This window comes from Dipodomys spectabilis, unplaced genomic scaffold, assembly GCF_019054845.1.
Source record: "Dipodomys spectabilis isolate Male_0828 unplaced genomic scaffold, ASM1905484v1 ptg000080l, whole genome shotgun sequence".
NCBI lineage: Eukaryota > Metazoa > Chordata > Mammalia > Rodentia > Heteromyidae > Dipodomys > Dipodomys spectabilis.
In genome coordinates, this window is record NW_024870757.1 from 4,012,063 (window position 1) to 4,023,039 (window position 10,977).

At 62.3% G+C, this 10,977-nt stretch overlaps 1 protein-coding gene across 1 annotated transcript; it reads right to left on the bottom strand.

Moving 5' to 3' along the window:
- Window positions 1-691: 691 nt before the first annotated feature.
- On the bottom strand, window positions 692-10,977 carry Eps8l1 (EPS8 like 1). The gene is made up of 20 exons (XM_042683375.1): window positions 10,920-10,977; window positions 10,471-10,511; window positions 9,682-9,722; window positions 9,459-9,517; window positions 8,699-8,860; window positions 8,400-8,549; window positions 7,709-7,791; window positions 7,359-7,620; window positions 7,012-7,138; window positions 6,786-6,874; window positions 6,615-6,689; window positions 6,362-6,510; window positions 5,460-5,601; window positions 5,298-5,326; window positions 3,053-3,185; window positions 2,821-2,952; window positions 2,551-2,659; window positions 2,263-2,437; window positions 1,820-1,952; window positions 692-1,725 (listed from the first exon to the last, which is right to left on the bottom strand). Exons 2-20 carry the CDS (start codon window positions 10,482-10,484, stop codon window positions 1,639-1,641), a joined length of 2,151 nt encoding a protein of 716 aa, XP_042539309.1. The 5' UTR covers window positions 10,485-10,511; window positions 10,920-10,977; the 3' UTR covers window positions 692-1,638.

The window sequence follows — 10,977 nt, forward strand, 5'->3', positions numbered from 1 at the left end:
CATGTTAAGATGAGATAAGCCACTGGGGGCAAACAAGTTGGAAACATATTTTTTTAAAAAGTGGCGCTGTGGCTTAAGTTCAAGCCACACAACCAACAACAACAGCAAAAAAAGGGCCGGGCACGGTGGCTCACAACTGTCATCCTAGCTACTCAGGAGGCTAGATCTGAGGTTCATGGATCAAAACTAGCCAGGACAGGAAAGTCCATGAGACTCTTTTTATCTCCAATTAACACCAGAAAACTGGAAGTGGCACTGTGGCTCAAGTGGTAGAGCACTAGCCTTGAGCTGAAGAGCTGAGGGACAGTGCCCAGGCCCAGAGTTCAAGCCCCATGACTAACCAAAAAAAAAAACCAAAAGCCATTGATAGTGCTGTGCAGTCCAGGGCTCTGAGGACTTAAGCTCAAGCCAGATCAGACCACCATGTCTCATCCACCTTGGCTTTTAGGGGGACATCCTGGCTGCTGCATTGAGAGTAGACTGGAGGTTGGGGGGTGACAGGCCAGCTACAGGTGAAATCCCATCTGGAAAGAATGGTGGCCCCGAGCAGGTGATAGAGTGAAGATGGTAAGAAGTGGCCTGCTAGCTTGTTCACTGTTTCCTGCAGGCATTTTGGCCTGCAGCCTGGCTCAAGGACCCCTCATTAGGAAAGAGTGTGGAGAACAGAGTGGTTTTCATAACTATTTGCATTTATAGTTCCTCTACTAGAAGTGAGAAGTGGCAGCCACATGCTTGTGATCCCAGCACTTGGGAGGCCACCACTGAGCCAGGGCATTGCCGGCAGGAAGAAGCAGGCCTCGAGCCTGGCCATTAGCCACAGGCAGTCAGTGCCACGCTGGGACCAGGTGGTGCATGTGTTTGGTACCGGGTAGGACTGGGCTGGACATCGGAAGGAGCCCATGTTCCAGGATGAAACTAGGCATGAGGAGCCCAGGCTCCTGTCTGCTCCAGGCTATCTCAGAGGCCCTCTGATTTTCCAGGGCCCTGGGGTGGGGTAGGGGGGGCATCCACCTCCAAAGGGAGCTGCTAGAGGCCCCAGGATGTTGCCAGGACTCAGGCTGTAATTCCTGGAGGCAGAGGGACGCCTGGTCCTCCAGCCCTGCTGGACAGTGGGGACTGGACATGAGGCTTGGAAGGGGGGCAGATTTCACAGTGCCCCCAGCATGCAGAGATGGCTCTGCCCTTTCTGTGAGTGGACAAGGTAGAGTGGGTACTGGGGTACTAGAAGACGGGGCTCCAGGGTATCTGAGCTGGGTAACGAAGACTGTCTAGGAGTTCACCAGGCTTGGAAAGCCCGTCCTGACCAGCAAAACCATCAGATGGGAATGCCTAGGGGTGAGGAAGGGCAGGACCAGGACGTGGGGGGCGAGGCGGGGGTCGCAGAGCAGCTGGGAGCAGTGGGGACCCTTGGACGCCGGGCGGTCAGGGGACAGCAGGCGACACTGCGGTTGAGAGGAGGCTGTTTATAGATGGGCGGCTGGTCCGGGTGTCCCGAGCGTGACCCCGCCTCCACTCGCGAGGCCGGGACTGGGCCGGGCCCGCCGCGCTCCCGGATGTAGGCCCACCCCCGGGAGGGGCGCGGGCGCCCGTGACCCCACCCAGCTCTCATCACTTTTCGTGGATGGGCCGGGGGCGGGGTCAGATGACCCCTGTCTCGGTATTGCCTTCCACCTTCTTCTTCTGCTTCTCCATCACGGCCGCCAGCTCCGACACTTTCTCCCTGTCCTGGTGGGCGGGCGGAAATCAACACCTTCCCCGCTGGCCTGCTGGCTGGCCCGCCCGCCGGCCAGCCCCGGGGCGCGGGGTGCGGAGCGCTCACCTCCCGCAGCGCCCGCTGCACGGTGACGAGACTGAACACCCGCGCCCCCTCTGCGGGGTTTACGGCCTGCAGCTCCTCCTTCTGCAGAGAGAAGAGCTGCGCCCCTGTCAGCACCCCCAGCGCCTCCACGGTCCTGAGGGGTGAGGGCGTGGTCAAGCGGGACAGCCATTCGCTGTCCTGCCTGCACGCCACACCCCCTCTGCCACTGACCCAATCAGCAGCGCCCTAGTCCCCCAGGCGGGGGCGGGGCTTAAGGAGCCAGCCCCCTCCACACCTCTGCGCTCCAAACCCGGCAGGTTGTCCCGGGACTCCGGGTGGAGCCTTTCACCGGGAGCCGTCTCAGGACCGGCCCACTCCGCGGGCGGTCCGCCCGGGGACTGTGGAGGGCTGCTACCGTCTCTGGGCTCCGCACCTCACCAGGGACAAGGCCGGGCTCCACTCACCCAGAGCTGAAGCCCTTGGCCCGCAGCCAGGCGTGGACCTCAGAGCTGTCCGCGCTGGGGCTGAGCGGTGGCTCCGGGGCGCGGGGCCCCAGGGCAGCGCGGCTCGGCCCCTGGAGGCCCTGGGCCAGGCGGGCCTGCAGCTCCTCGTTCACGCTGAGCATCTGACAGAATTTCTCTGCGGGAGGGACGCACCTTCAGAGCCAGGCCTCGGTTTCCCTGCCTGGAAAGCCAGGGCGAGGTCCCCTCCCCTGAGGCAGTGTCTCTCCCCCCCCCCCCAACCTAACTCACCCTTCTCGCTGGGGTCCAAGTTGTTGAGACTGTCGCAGCTGTTCCAGAGGGGACGGGCCGGCGCCGGAGCTGGAGCCGGGCCTGGCGGGGGAGGCGGGGCGCTGCCCTCCTACGGGGAATGGGGAGAGTAGCTGGATCAGGAGAAGACAGGCCCAGCCCTCCACTCCCTCCTGGATTACAGCCCCCCCCCCATCCTCATGTGCCCCCCAAGCCCAAGGGTCTGGGCCTAGACTCCCCTCCCTGAAGACCTAGGAGTCTGCCCCGGCTCACCAGGCTTCCTGCAGGGCTTTGGCTGTGGTCCACATGGGGTCCGGGGTGAGGAGTCAGGATATTGTAGGGAACATACCCCTCCTGACCCCGTTGATCCCGAGCCTTCCACCACTTGCGCTTGTCATCCAGGATCTGGATGGGGTAGGAGGAGCAATTCAGGGCCTGGGTCTGCAGGGCTGCTGGGAGGGCTGATTCCGGCATCTCAGATCCCACCCTGCCCCCCTCCCCTAACCTCCAGTACATCCCGGTGCTTGACTGAGAGCTCACTGCTATTTCGAGCCTGGAAGTCATAATTACACAGGACCCACTTTCTTGCGGGCTCCGACTCCTGCTGGGGCTCAGCTTGTAGCTCTGGGTCTTGGTGACTGAGGAGAATTGGGAAGGCTGAGGATTAGGAGGCAGCCAGCCTCACTGGTCTGAGCTCACTGTGAGAGCTGGGGTTAGCATCAAGCAGGGGCTACAACAGCCAGTGGGCGAGGTTAGTGCATTCATAGAGACCAGAAACGGGATGAGAGCCTGGAAATGTGTTGCCTGTCTCCTGATGTGGCACTGTGCTGCAAGCTCAGGTTTTACCACCACTTCCACCCCATGGGGGAAGCAAAGCAGTCACTCTATGTGTCTGTGTGGCTGACCAGCTACTAGATGCTGGATGCACTAATGATCAGTCATGTACATAGTAAAAACATTACCCAACACTTATGCCAGGCACAGGACAAAGTCTGGCCAACTGAGGTCTCCTGAATAGGGACATGAATTTGGGGGCTCTGTCCCCCAGTTCTTTCCTCCCTCCTTCACTATAATCTCCAGTTTTGCTAGAAGGAAGGGAAGATACAAGGCTGAGAGCAAAAGAGAGAGAAGAGGGCTGGGAAAGTGGCTCAGTGGTAGAGTGCTTGCCTCACATGCATGAGGTCCTGAGTTCAATTTCTCAGCACCACATTAGCAGATAAAAGCTGGAAGTGGCACTGTGGCTCAAGTGGTAAAGCACTCGCTTGAACTGAGGGACAGCGCCCAGGCCCAGAGTTCAAGTTCCGAGAGAGAGAGGAGAGAGAGAGGAGAGAGAGAGAAGAGAGGAAAGAGAGAGAGAGGAGAGAGAGAGAGGAGAGAGAGAGAGGAGAGAGAGGAGAGAGAGAGAGAAGAGAGGAAAGAGAGAGAGAGGAGAGAGAGAGAGAGAGAGAGAAAGAGAGAGAAGAGAGGCTGGACATTTCCCTCATGCAGCCCATGTTTGGAGAACTGGTTCCTGAGGTTCATGCAAGAGGCTTTGAACCCAAGCCAGGCCACAGTCTTGAGCTCTTTGTTAGCCCCTACAAAGCCACAAGCTCCCCACCTTTCCAGGAAGGGATTATCATTATTCCTGTTTCCCAGACTTGAGGCTAGAGAAGGTGAGTGACAAACCCAGGTGCCAAGATCTAGAAGCACAGAGGGAGCCTTGCAATACCATGCAGCCAGGAGGAGCATCTGCTCTTGACCCCCAATGAGAGGGACCTCAGTTTGGATCAGGCCTACCTGTGCAGGACAGAGGGGGGGTCTTCAGGGCCGCGGCGCCCCCTGTGTGGGGCCGGCAGGTCCCGGCATGCTGTCTGTGCTGAGACCTGCTGCTAGGCCCTCACCCAGACCCCATTCACCTCCTCCCACCTCACTGGCTTGTTTTCTCCTTCTCATCTCACACCAGTTCCTCCTCTGTCCCCTTCTTGCCCCCAGGACCCTAGAGTTCCAGCCTCTCCTGCCTCCTCCCTGAGAGTCTGAGATGCTGAACTCCACAGCTTAGAACCATGGAGTTGGATCCCTAGACTTTTCCCTTCCCAGGAATCCAGGCAGAAATCCAAGCCTCTAGCTTCAATTTTCCAAAGCTTTTGGCCCAGAAAGCTTCCCAGGCAGCACCCAGCACAGACTTGGGCTATTTCCTTAGAGCCTTCCAGACGGGAAACATTTCTCCTCTCAGCCTTTACCTCCATGAGGTCCAGGGACAACCTACTAATTAACTTTCAACAAAGTTCGCTCTTAAGCCCTTCAAGTCTCACATGTGAGTCTACAAAACCCCAAACACCTGATCCCAGCTCTTCTTATCTAATTCCCCTGCCTCCTCCGTCTAACGCCCAGCTAGGACTCTGTCCCTGGGAACCCAGGCCTGGAGCTGCCTAGGCCCCTCAAACTCCCAGCGGCACTCCCTCCCGCCTTCTGAGGGCACAGGGATCCTGACTCTCAGATTTGCCCACTCCCAGGCCCTTCCTCCCTAAGCCCCAGGATCCTAGGCCTCTATACCCTCTTCCCTGCAACCCTGAAGCCCGGCAACCCTTCCCTCTCCCCCCCCCCCCCCCCCGCACCCGCCCCGGCCCCGCCTCTTCACCACCTCACCCACCTGCGGGAAAAAGAGAGAAAAGAAGGTGCGCAGTCATCCTGGGGAGCCTTGGGAACGCACCCCTCCTGGATCGCCCTCCCCGCCCCCCCCCAGCCCCGTCCTCCATGGAGCGGACACTTACCCATTGACAGCGACCTGGGGGGCGCTTTGCTGTGGAGAGTAAGAGCCTGGGTGAGGAGGCTGCATCTGAAGTAACAGACCCAGTCCTGCCATATCGCCCGGGGGATGCGGGGGGAGGGGGAAGGACGCGGGGGGGGGGGGGACAGGGCAGCGCGGGCCACACCTGCCGGCGCCTCCGCTCATGCTGAAGCTGTTTCTCCACCGGGTCCTCCCAGGGGCGGCCCTGCGGGTCGGTGGCGGGGGGCTCCCAGCCGCTGCAGAACGCGGGGCTGTACGAGGGGCCCTCCTCTAGGGGCAGTTCCAGCCTGTGACGCAGAACAGACGGCTTAGAAGCCCAGTCATGGGCTTTCCGCTCCCCCGAACATCTCTGTACACAACGATTCTAGTCTCCATCCAGTTCTGTCGGCCCCGACCTTTAAGTTCCACTCAGAAACTCAATTTAAGTTTCTGAATACATTGGTTCTGCTCCCATGTCCTCCCCGCCTCTGAATTTCACCTCTGTCAGCGACCCGGGGTAGGGGGTCCCTTTCTAGCAACTTTCTTCAGACTCGTGGGCCACACACTGGCCACACACTCCGCAAGACCCGCCTCTTCCTGGCGGCCACGCCCTCACTGCAGCCCATCATTTACCTAAGTCCCGCCTCTTCCACGCGGCCACGCCCTTTCTACAGTCTATTATTTCCATAAGCCCCGCCTCCTTTGCGCAGCCACGCCCTTCCCCGTAGGCTTTCCCTAAGCCCTGCCTCCTTCGCGCGGCCCCGCCCCTCCTTGCAGTCCATCATTTCCCTACGCCCACCTCCTCCGCGCGGCCACCTCTCTCTCTGTAGCCCATCAATTTTCCTAAGCCCCACCTTTTGCTCCAATTTGATTCACTGGTGAAGTAAAGCTCTCCTTCACGCGAATGTGGTCATTCTTCCAATCAGATCCTGCACTTGCCCTCACTCCCAGCCCACCCCCGGGTTCCTTAGCCATACCCCTGCCCGCCACGCCCCCTTCGTTCCTCCAGCCCCGCCCTCTCTGCAAGCTCATCCCGGCCCCCCGCCCCCCCCCCCCCCCCCCGCTCACCCTGGGCGGGTCCACGAGTCCCCCAGCGAGGTCCACAGCACGTTCTCCCGCGCAGTGACGTTGTCGCGCAGCAGCGCCACCGCCTCGGCCGTCAAGGGTGGCTGTCTCACGCTGCTCGCAAACTCGGGGCCTCCTGACGTGTTCACAATCTGCCAAAAGGTCAGGCGTGTTGGTCGGCCTTCCGTCCCTCGGGAAGTCCAGCCTCAGTTCCAAGGCCACAGGCTGGACCTGCGGGCCGGGGGGAGGCTCTCACCATCTGCAGTGGCCCGAACAGGAAGTGCAGCAGCTCCGGGGATGAAGGGTTGGCGATGTTGCCGCGCAGCCGGGCCTGGGGCGGAGGGAGCGCGCGGGTCGTGCGTGGACCGGCCGCCCCTCGCCACCCGCCCCTCCCCCCCCGGACGCCCAGGACTGGGTCTGTCCTCACCAGCAGGCTGAAGGCGTACTTGATCTTCTGGAGCACGTCGGTGTACTCCGCCTCAGAGGGTGGCTTGGCCCGCAGCGTCAGCAGGCCCTCTGTGGAGTGAATCAGCGTGCGCACGAGGGGCATGGGGCCCGCATCAGACAAGGAGGGGGGGCATCCGGGGAGACCGTGGCAGGCGGCGGACGAGTGGGTTGGGGAAGGGGGCGTTCTGCTCAGGGGCTCTCCTTACCCCCCGCTGCCCGGCGCCGGGTCCGGCGGCCTCGCTCCCGGTGTTCCAAAACGCGAGAGGCCTCGGCCGACTTCTGCAGCCTGGACACGAAGCTTTCCACGTCGTCGAACACGTGGTTCAAGATGTCCTGCGAGGGCCAAGGTTGGGCAGGCTAGGAGGCCCTTGCCCTCCTGGTCCAGACCTGCGGGGCTGAGCGCCCAGACGCGGCCTGGGGAGGCCACGCCCCCAGGCCGTGACAGAGACCACGCCCCCAGAACCGAACTCCACCCACCCCGCGCTCCGAGACCCACGTCTCCCCGCCCAACCCGTCCGACTCGGACCCCAGAAGTTGGCCAGGCCCTGCTCACCACGTCGCGCTCGGCCTGCAGATTGGCCAGCTCTGGACCCCGGGGGCCCAGGTCCGGGGAGGCCGGGTCCGCGCGCTCGCGCGTAGACACCCGGCCGGGCCTCCCGGTCTCCTCAGTCTCGGGGACTGGGTCCACCTGGGGTCGCCCGCGGGCCAGGGCCGGCTCCACCGCACTGATCACTGCGCGTACCGACGGGCGGCGCTGCAGGGGCGGGGTCTCCGCCGCGGGCCGAGGCCCGCGTAGCAGCTCCTCCTGCGTGGCTCTGCGGAGGGAGGAGGGGAAACTGGGGCCCAGCCAACCGCGGGGAGGGAGTCGGCTCCCCAGAGACCGGCGCCCTCCGGCCTCCTCACCTGAGCGCCGCTGCCCTGCGATCCCCGCGGCCGGAGCGGTGGTTGTGTAGGGCCCCCTGGATGTCTTCTCGGATAAGCTCCGCCTGCCAATCGGGCTATCAGGCCACGCCTCCCTCGGCCCAGGCCAAGTCCCTCACCCATTATTATTGGCCCAGCCCCAGGCTTCGAGCTGCCCTCGCTGACCCACCCGTGGGGACCCGTGTGCGCCCACGCCTGGATTCGCGCCCAGGCCCTAAATCTAGCCACGACCTCGCCATGGAGATCCAGCACACGAGTCTGTTCCCTGTCCTGACCCACAAGGCCTGCACCCTCGTTCTGGCTGCTCCCCAAACCCAACCGGTCCGCACACCCCTCTCCTTCTTAGAGCAGTCTCGTCCTTCCGGCCCCCTCATTCCTGCCCTAACTCGGCCTTGGACGGCCGAGACCCCAGACCGCCGCCCTGACCGCGAGACCCCGCCCACATGAGGGCCCGCCTCGCCCGAGGCGCCGCTCAAAGTGAGGCCACGCCCCCAGAGGCTCCGTCTCAAACGCAGGCAACTCCTCCCCAAATATAGGCCCTGCCCCAAAGGCTCCGCCCCTAAACGAGAGGCTCCGCCCCATTCCTCCCGTCCCCGAGGCCCCGTCCCTTCCTCGAGGCCCCCCCCATTCCCCGACGCTCCGCTCGGTTCCACGCCCCCCCACCCCCGCTCACCCCCAGGCCCAGGCCCTGGAAGAAGTGCACATCGGGCTGCGCGCGGTCGGGCTCCTGGCACACCAGGAGCAGCAGCGCCCGGCTCCGGCCCGGCGGCACCACAGCGTCGCAGCGCACGATGGCACCCAGCGGGTACGACTCCAGCTCCTCCTGCGGGGATGGGCAGGGTAGATGGTGGGGTACACGGAGGGCGGGACCGTGGCCAGAGGGTTGGGGGGTGCACCCGGAAGCGCAGGCGGGGGTTCGCCGGGGGTCCTGCCAGCCGTGTCCACCCCCACCCGCCCCTCCCCTCCCCGGACCTTGACCACTGGGTCGAGCAGCGCAACGTGGTCGGGGGCCACGCGCAGCAGCATCTCCTGCGCCCAGACTCGGCCCTGGCTGTCCATGAGGGCCAGTCTCCGGGAGGCGTCCTCCACAGTGTGCACGCCATCCTCCTCACCCAGGCAGAAGGTCACCAGGTGCTGGGGGCACAGACAGCGTGGGGACATGGGGTGAGCTCGGCCTCCCACGCGGGCCTCCACGCGGGCCTCGGTACTGCCCACTGCACAAGCCGGGTGCCCAGTCTGCAGCCAGGCCGCCCCGGGTCAGCCAGGAGAGCTGCTGTTCGCCCCGGGGCTGGCGCAGGACTTGTTCCCGAGGAAAGTCAGATTTCAATGGGCCAGTTTATATTTATGGGGTGCGTGTGTGTGTCATGGGTCTTGAACTCTGGGCCTGGGCGCTGTCCCTCAGTTCTTCAGCTCAAGGCTAGTGCTCTACCACTTGAGCCACAGTGCCACTTCCAGCTTTTTCTGCTTATGTGGTGCTGAGGAATCAAACCCAGAGCCTCATGCATGTGAGGCAAGCGCTCTACCACTGAGCCACATTCCCAGCCCTCTATGTTTGTTTTTGAGACCCTGTTTTACTCTGCGGCCAGGTCTGGCCTCAAACACATCACCCTCCTGCCTCAGCTTCCCGAATGCTGGGATCACAAACCTGTACCCCATCACCAGGCCTAGCCCAACTCTTCTCAACAGTGGCTCAAGCCCACCTCTCCCCCGGAAGACAACTCCCCAAACTTACGTTCATGTGATACTGCGACACATCAGCCATGACCACGGTGGAGTAGCGTTTTCTCTGCTCTAGGAGGCAGAGAGACAAAGAGGATGTGACTGGAGCCTGGGTGGCCCTCTGCCCTCAGACCCAGGGGTCCAGACCCCAGCCTCCTCCCTCAGACTCAGGGGTCCAAACACCAGCCTTTCTCATCCAAAACCTCCATCACAGGTGCCTTTGGGCCCCAGCTCACCATAGATGGACTTGGCACTTGGTTTGGGGGCAGCTTCTGGGCTGAAAAGAGAACAAGAGGACTGAGGGAAGACCCTGCAGGAAGCTCAGGCTGGGCACACAGACTTGGTCATGAGTCGTGGGGGCTGTGGAAGGTTCCCAGCTAGTGCAGGGAGGGCAGTGTCTAAGCTGGTTCTGGAGACAAGCAGCAAGGTGTGGTGCCGTTGGTGCGGGCAGTATGTCTCCACCGTCACGAATACCTGCGTCCGCCCCCTTTGTGATGCTTCAGCCCCAGACCATTGGGGCATGGCGGGAACTTAATGTTCCCTGCCTCAGTTTCCCGTTTGGTCACATAGCAGCCGCCTGGTGGGGCTGTAGCTTGGGGGACAACCACAGAGATGTAGCTCACTACGTGAGAGTTGGTACCAGAGAGAACTGTCTCTCCCCTCCCTTGTCCTCAGTCTCTGCCTGGGCGCTGTCCCTCAGCTCTTCAGCGAGCGCTCTACCAGTTGAGCCACAGCACCACTTCCGGTTTTCTAGTGGTTCATTGGAGATAAGAGTCTGATGGACTTTCCTGCCCAAGCTGGCTTTGAACCGTGATCCTCAGATGTCAGCCTCCTGAGTAGCTGGGATGACAGGCGTGAGCCGCCAGTGCCTGGCCCAGTCTCCTCTTAAGAGCCCTGAAAGCCCCATCTCTGTGGTCCCTCTGCTGACCACAGGCCGGGCAGGGAGCACAGGGCCCTTCCTCCTCCCCAACCCCAGCAGGGAGGGAACAGGATCAGCGGGTGTGGGGGAGGGGGGCAGCACTCACCCTGAGGTGCTCATGGTGCCCGAACGGAAGCTCCTACCCACCTGGAGGTGTCAGGAGCAGCAGAAGATGTGAGCATTTGACCTGCTGCCCAGACCCTGTCCCAGCCTCCTCCCTCAGACCCAGGGGACCAGGCCCAGCCTCCTCCCTCAGACCCAGAAGTTCAAACCCCAGTCCTTCTCCCTCAGATCCAGAGATCCACATCCCATCCTCCTCTTTCAGAAACTGGGAGTCCAGGCCCAGCCTCCTCCTTCAGACCCAGAAGTTTAAGACCCCCAGTCCTCCTCCCGCATATCTAGGGATGTAGATCCCAGCCTCTTCCCAGACCTGGGGGTCCAGGCACAGCCCTTATCTCTCAAACCCAGGGGTCCAGCCCCAGCCTCCTCCTTCAGACCTAAAGGTCCAGCCCCAACCTCTTCCCTCAGCCCCCCACCAGGGCTGGGGCTCCTTACCTGTCCAGCACCTTCCTGCTTTCAGCCCTGGCCCTGGTGTCCGTCTCTTGGTGTCTGC

Bases quoted from the DNA above. Each gene is read 5' to 3' on its own strand.
- Eps8l1 (XM_042683375.1), bottom strand. The intron at 7,139-7,358 runs GTGAGCAGGGCC...TGGCCCTCGCAG, and splicing joins TGCAGGCCGAGCGCGACGTG to GACATCTTGAACCACGTGTT. The intron at 1,726-1,819 runs GTGAGCGCTCCG...CCCGCCCACCAG, and splicing joins TGCAGCGGGCGCTGCGGGAG to GACAGGGAGAAAGTGTCGGA.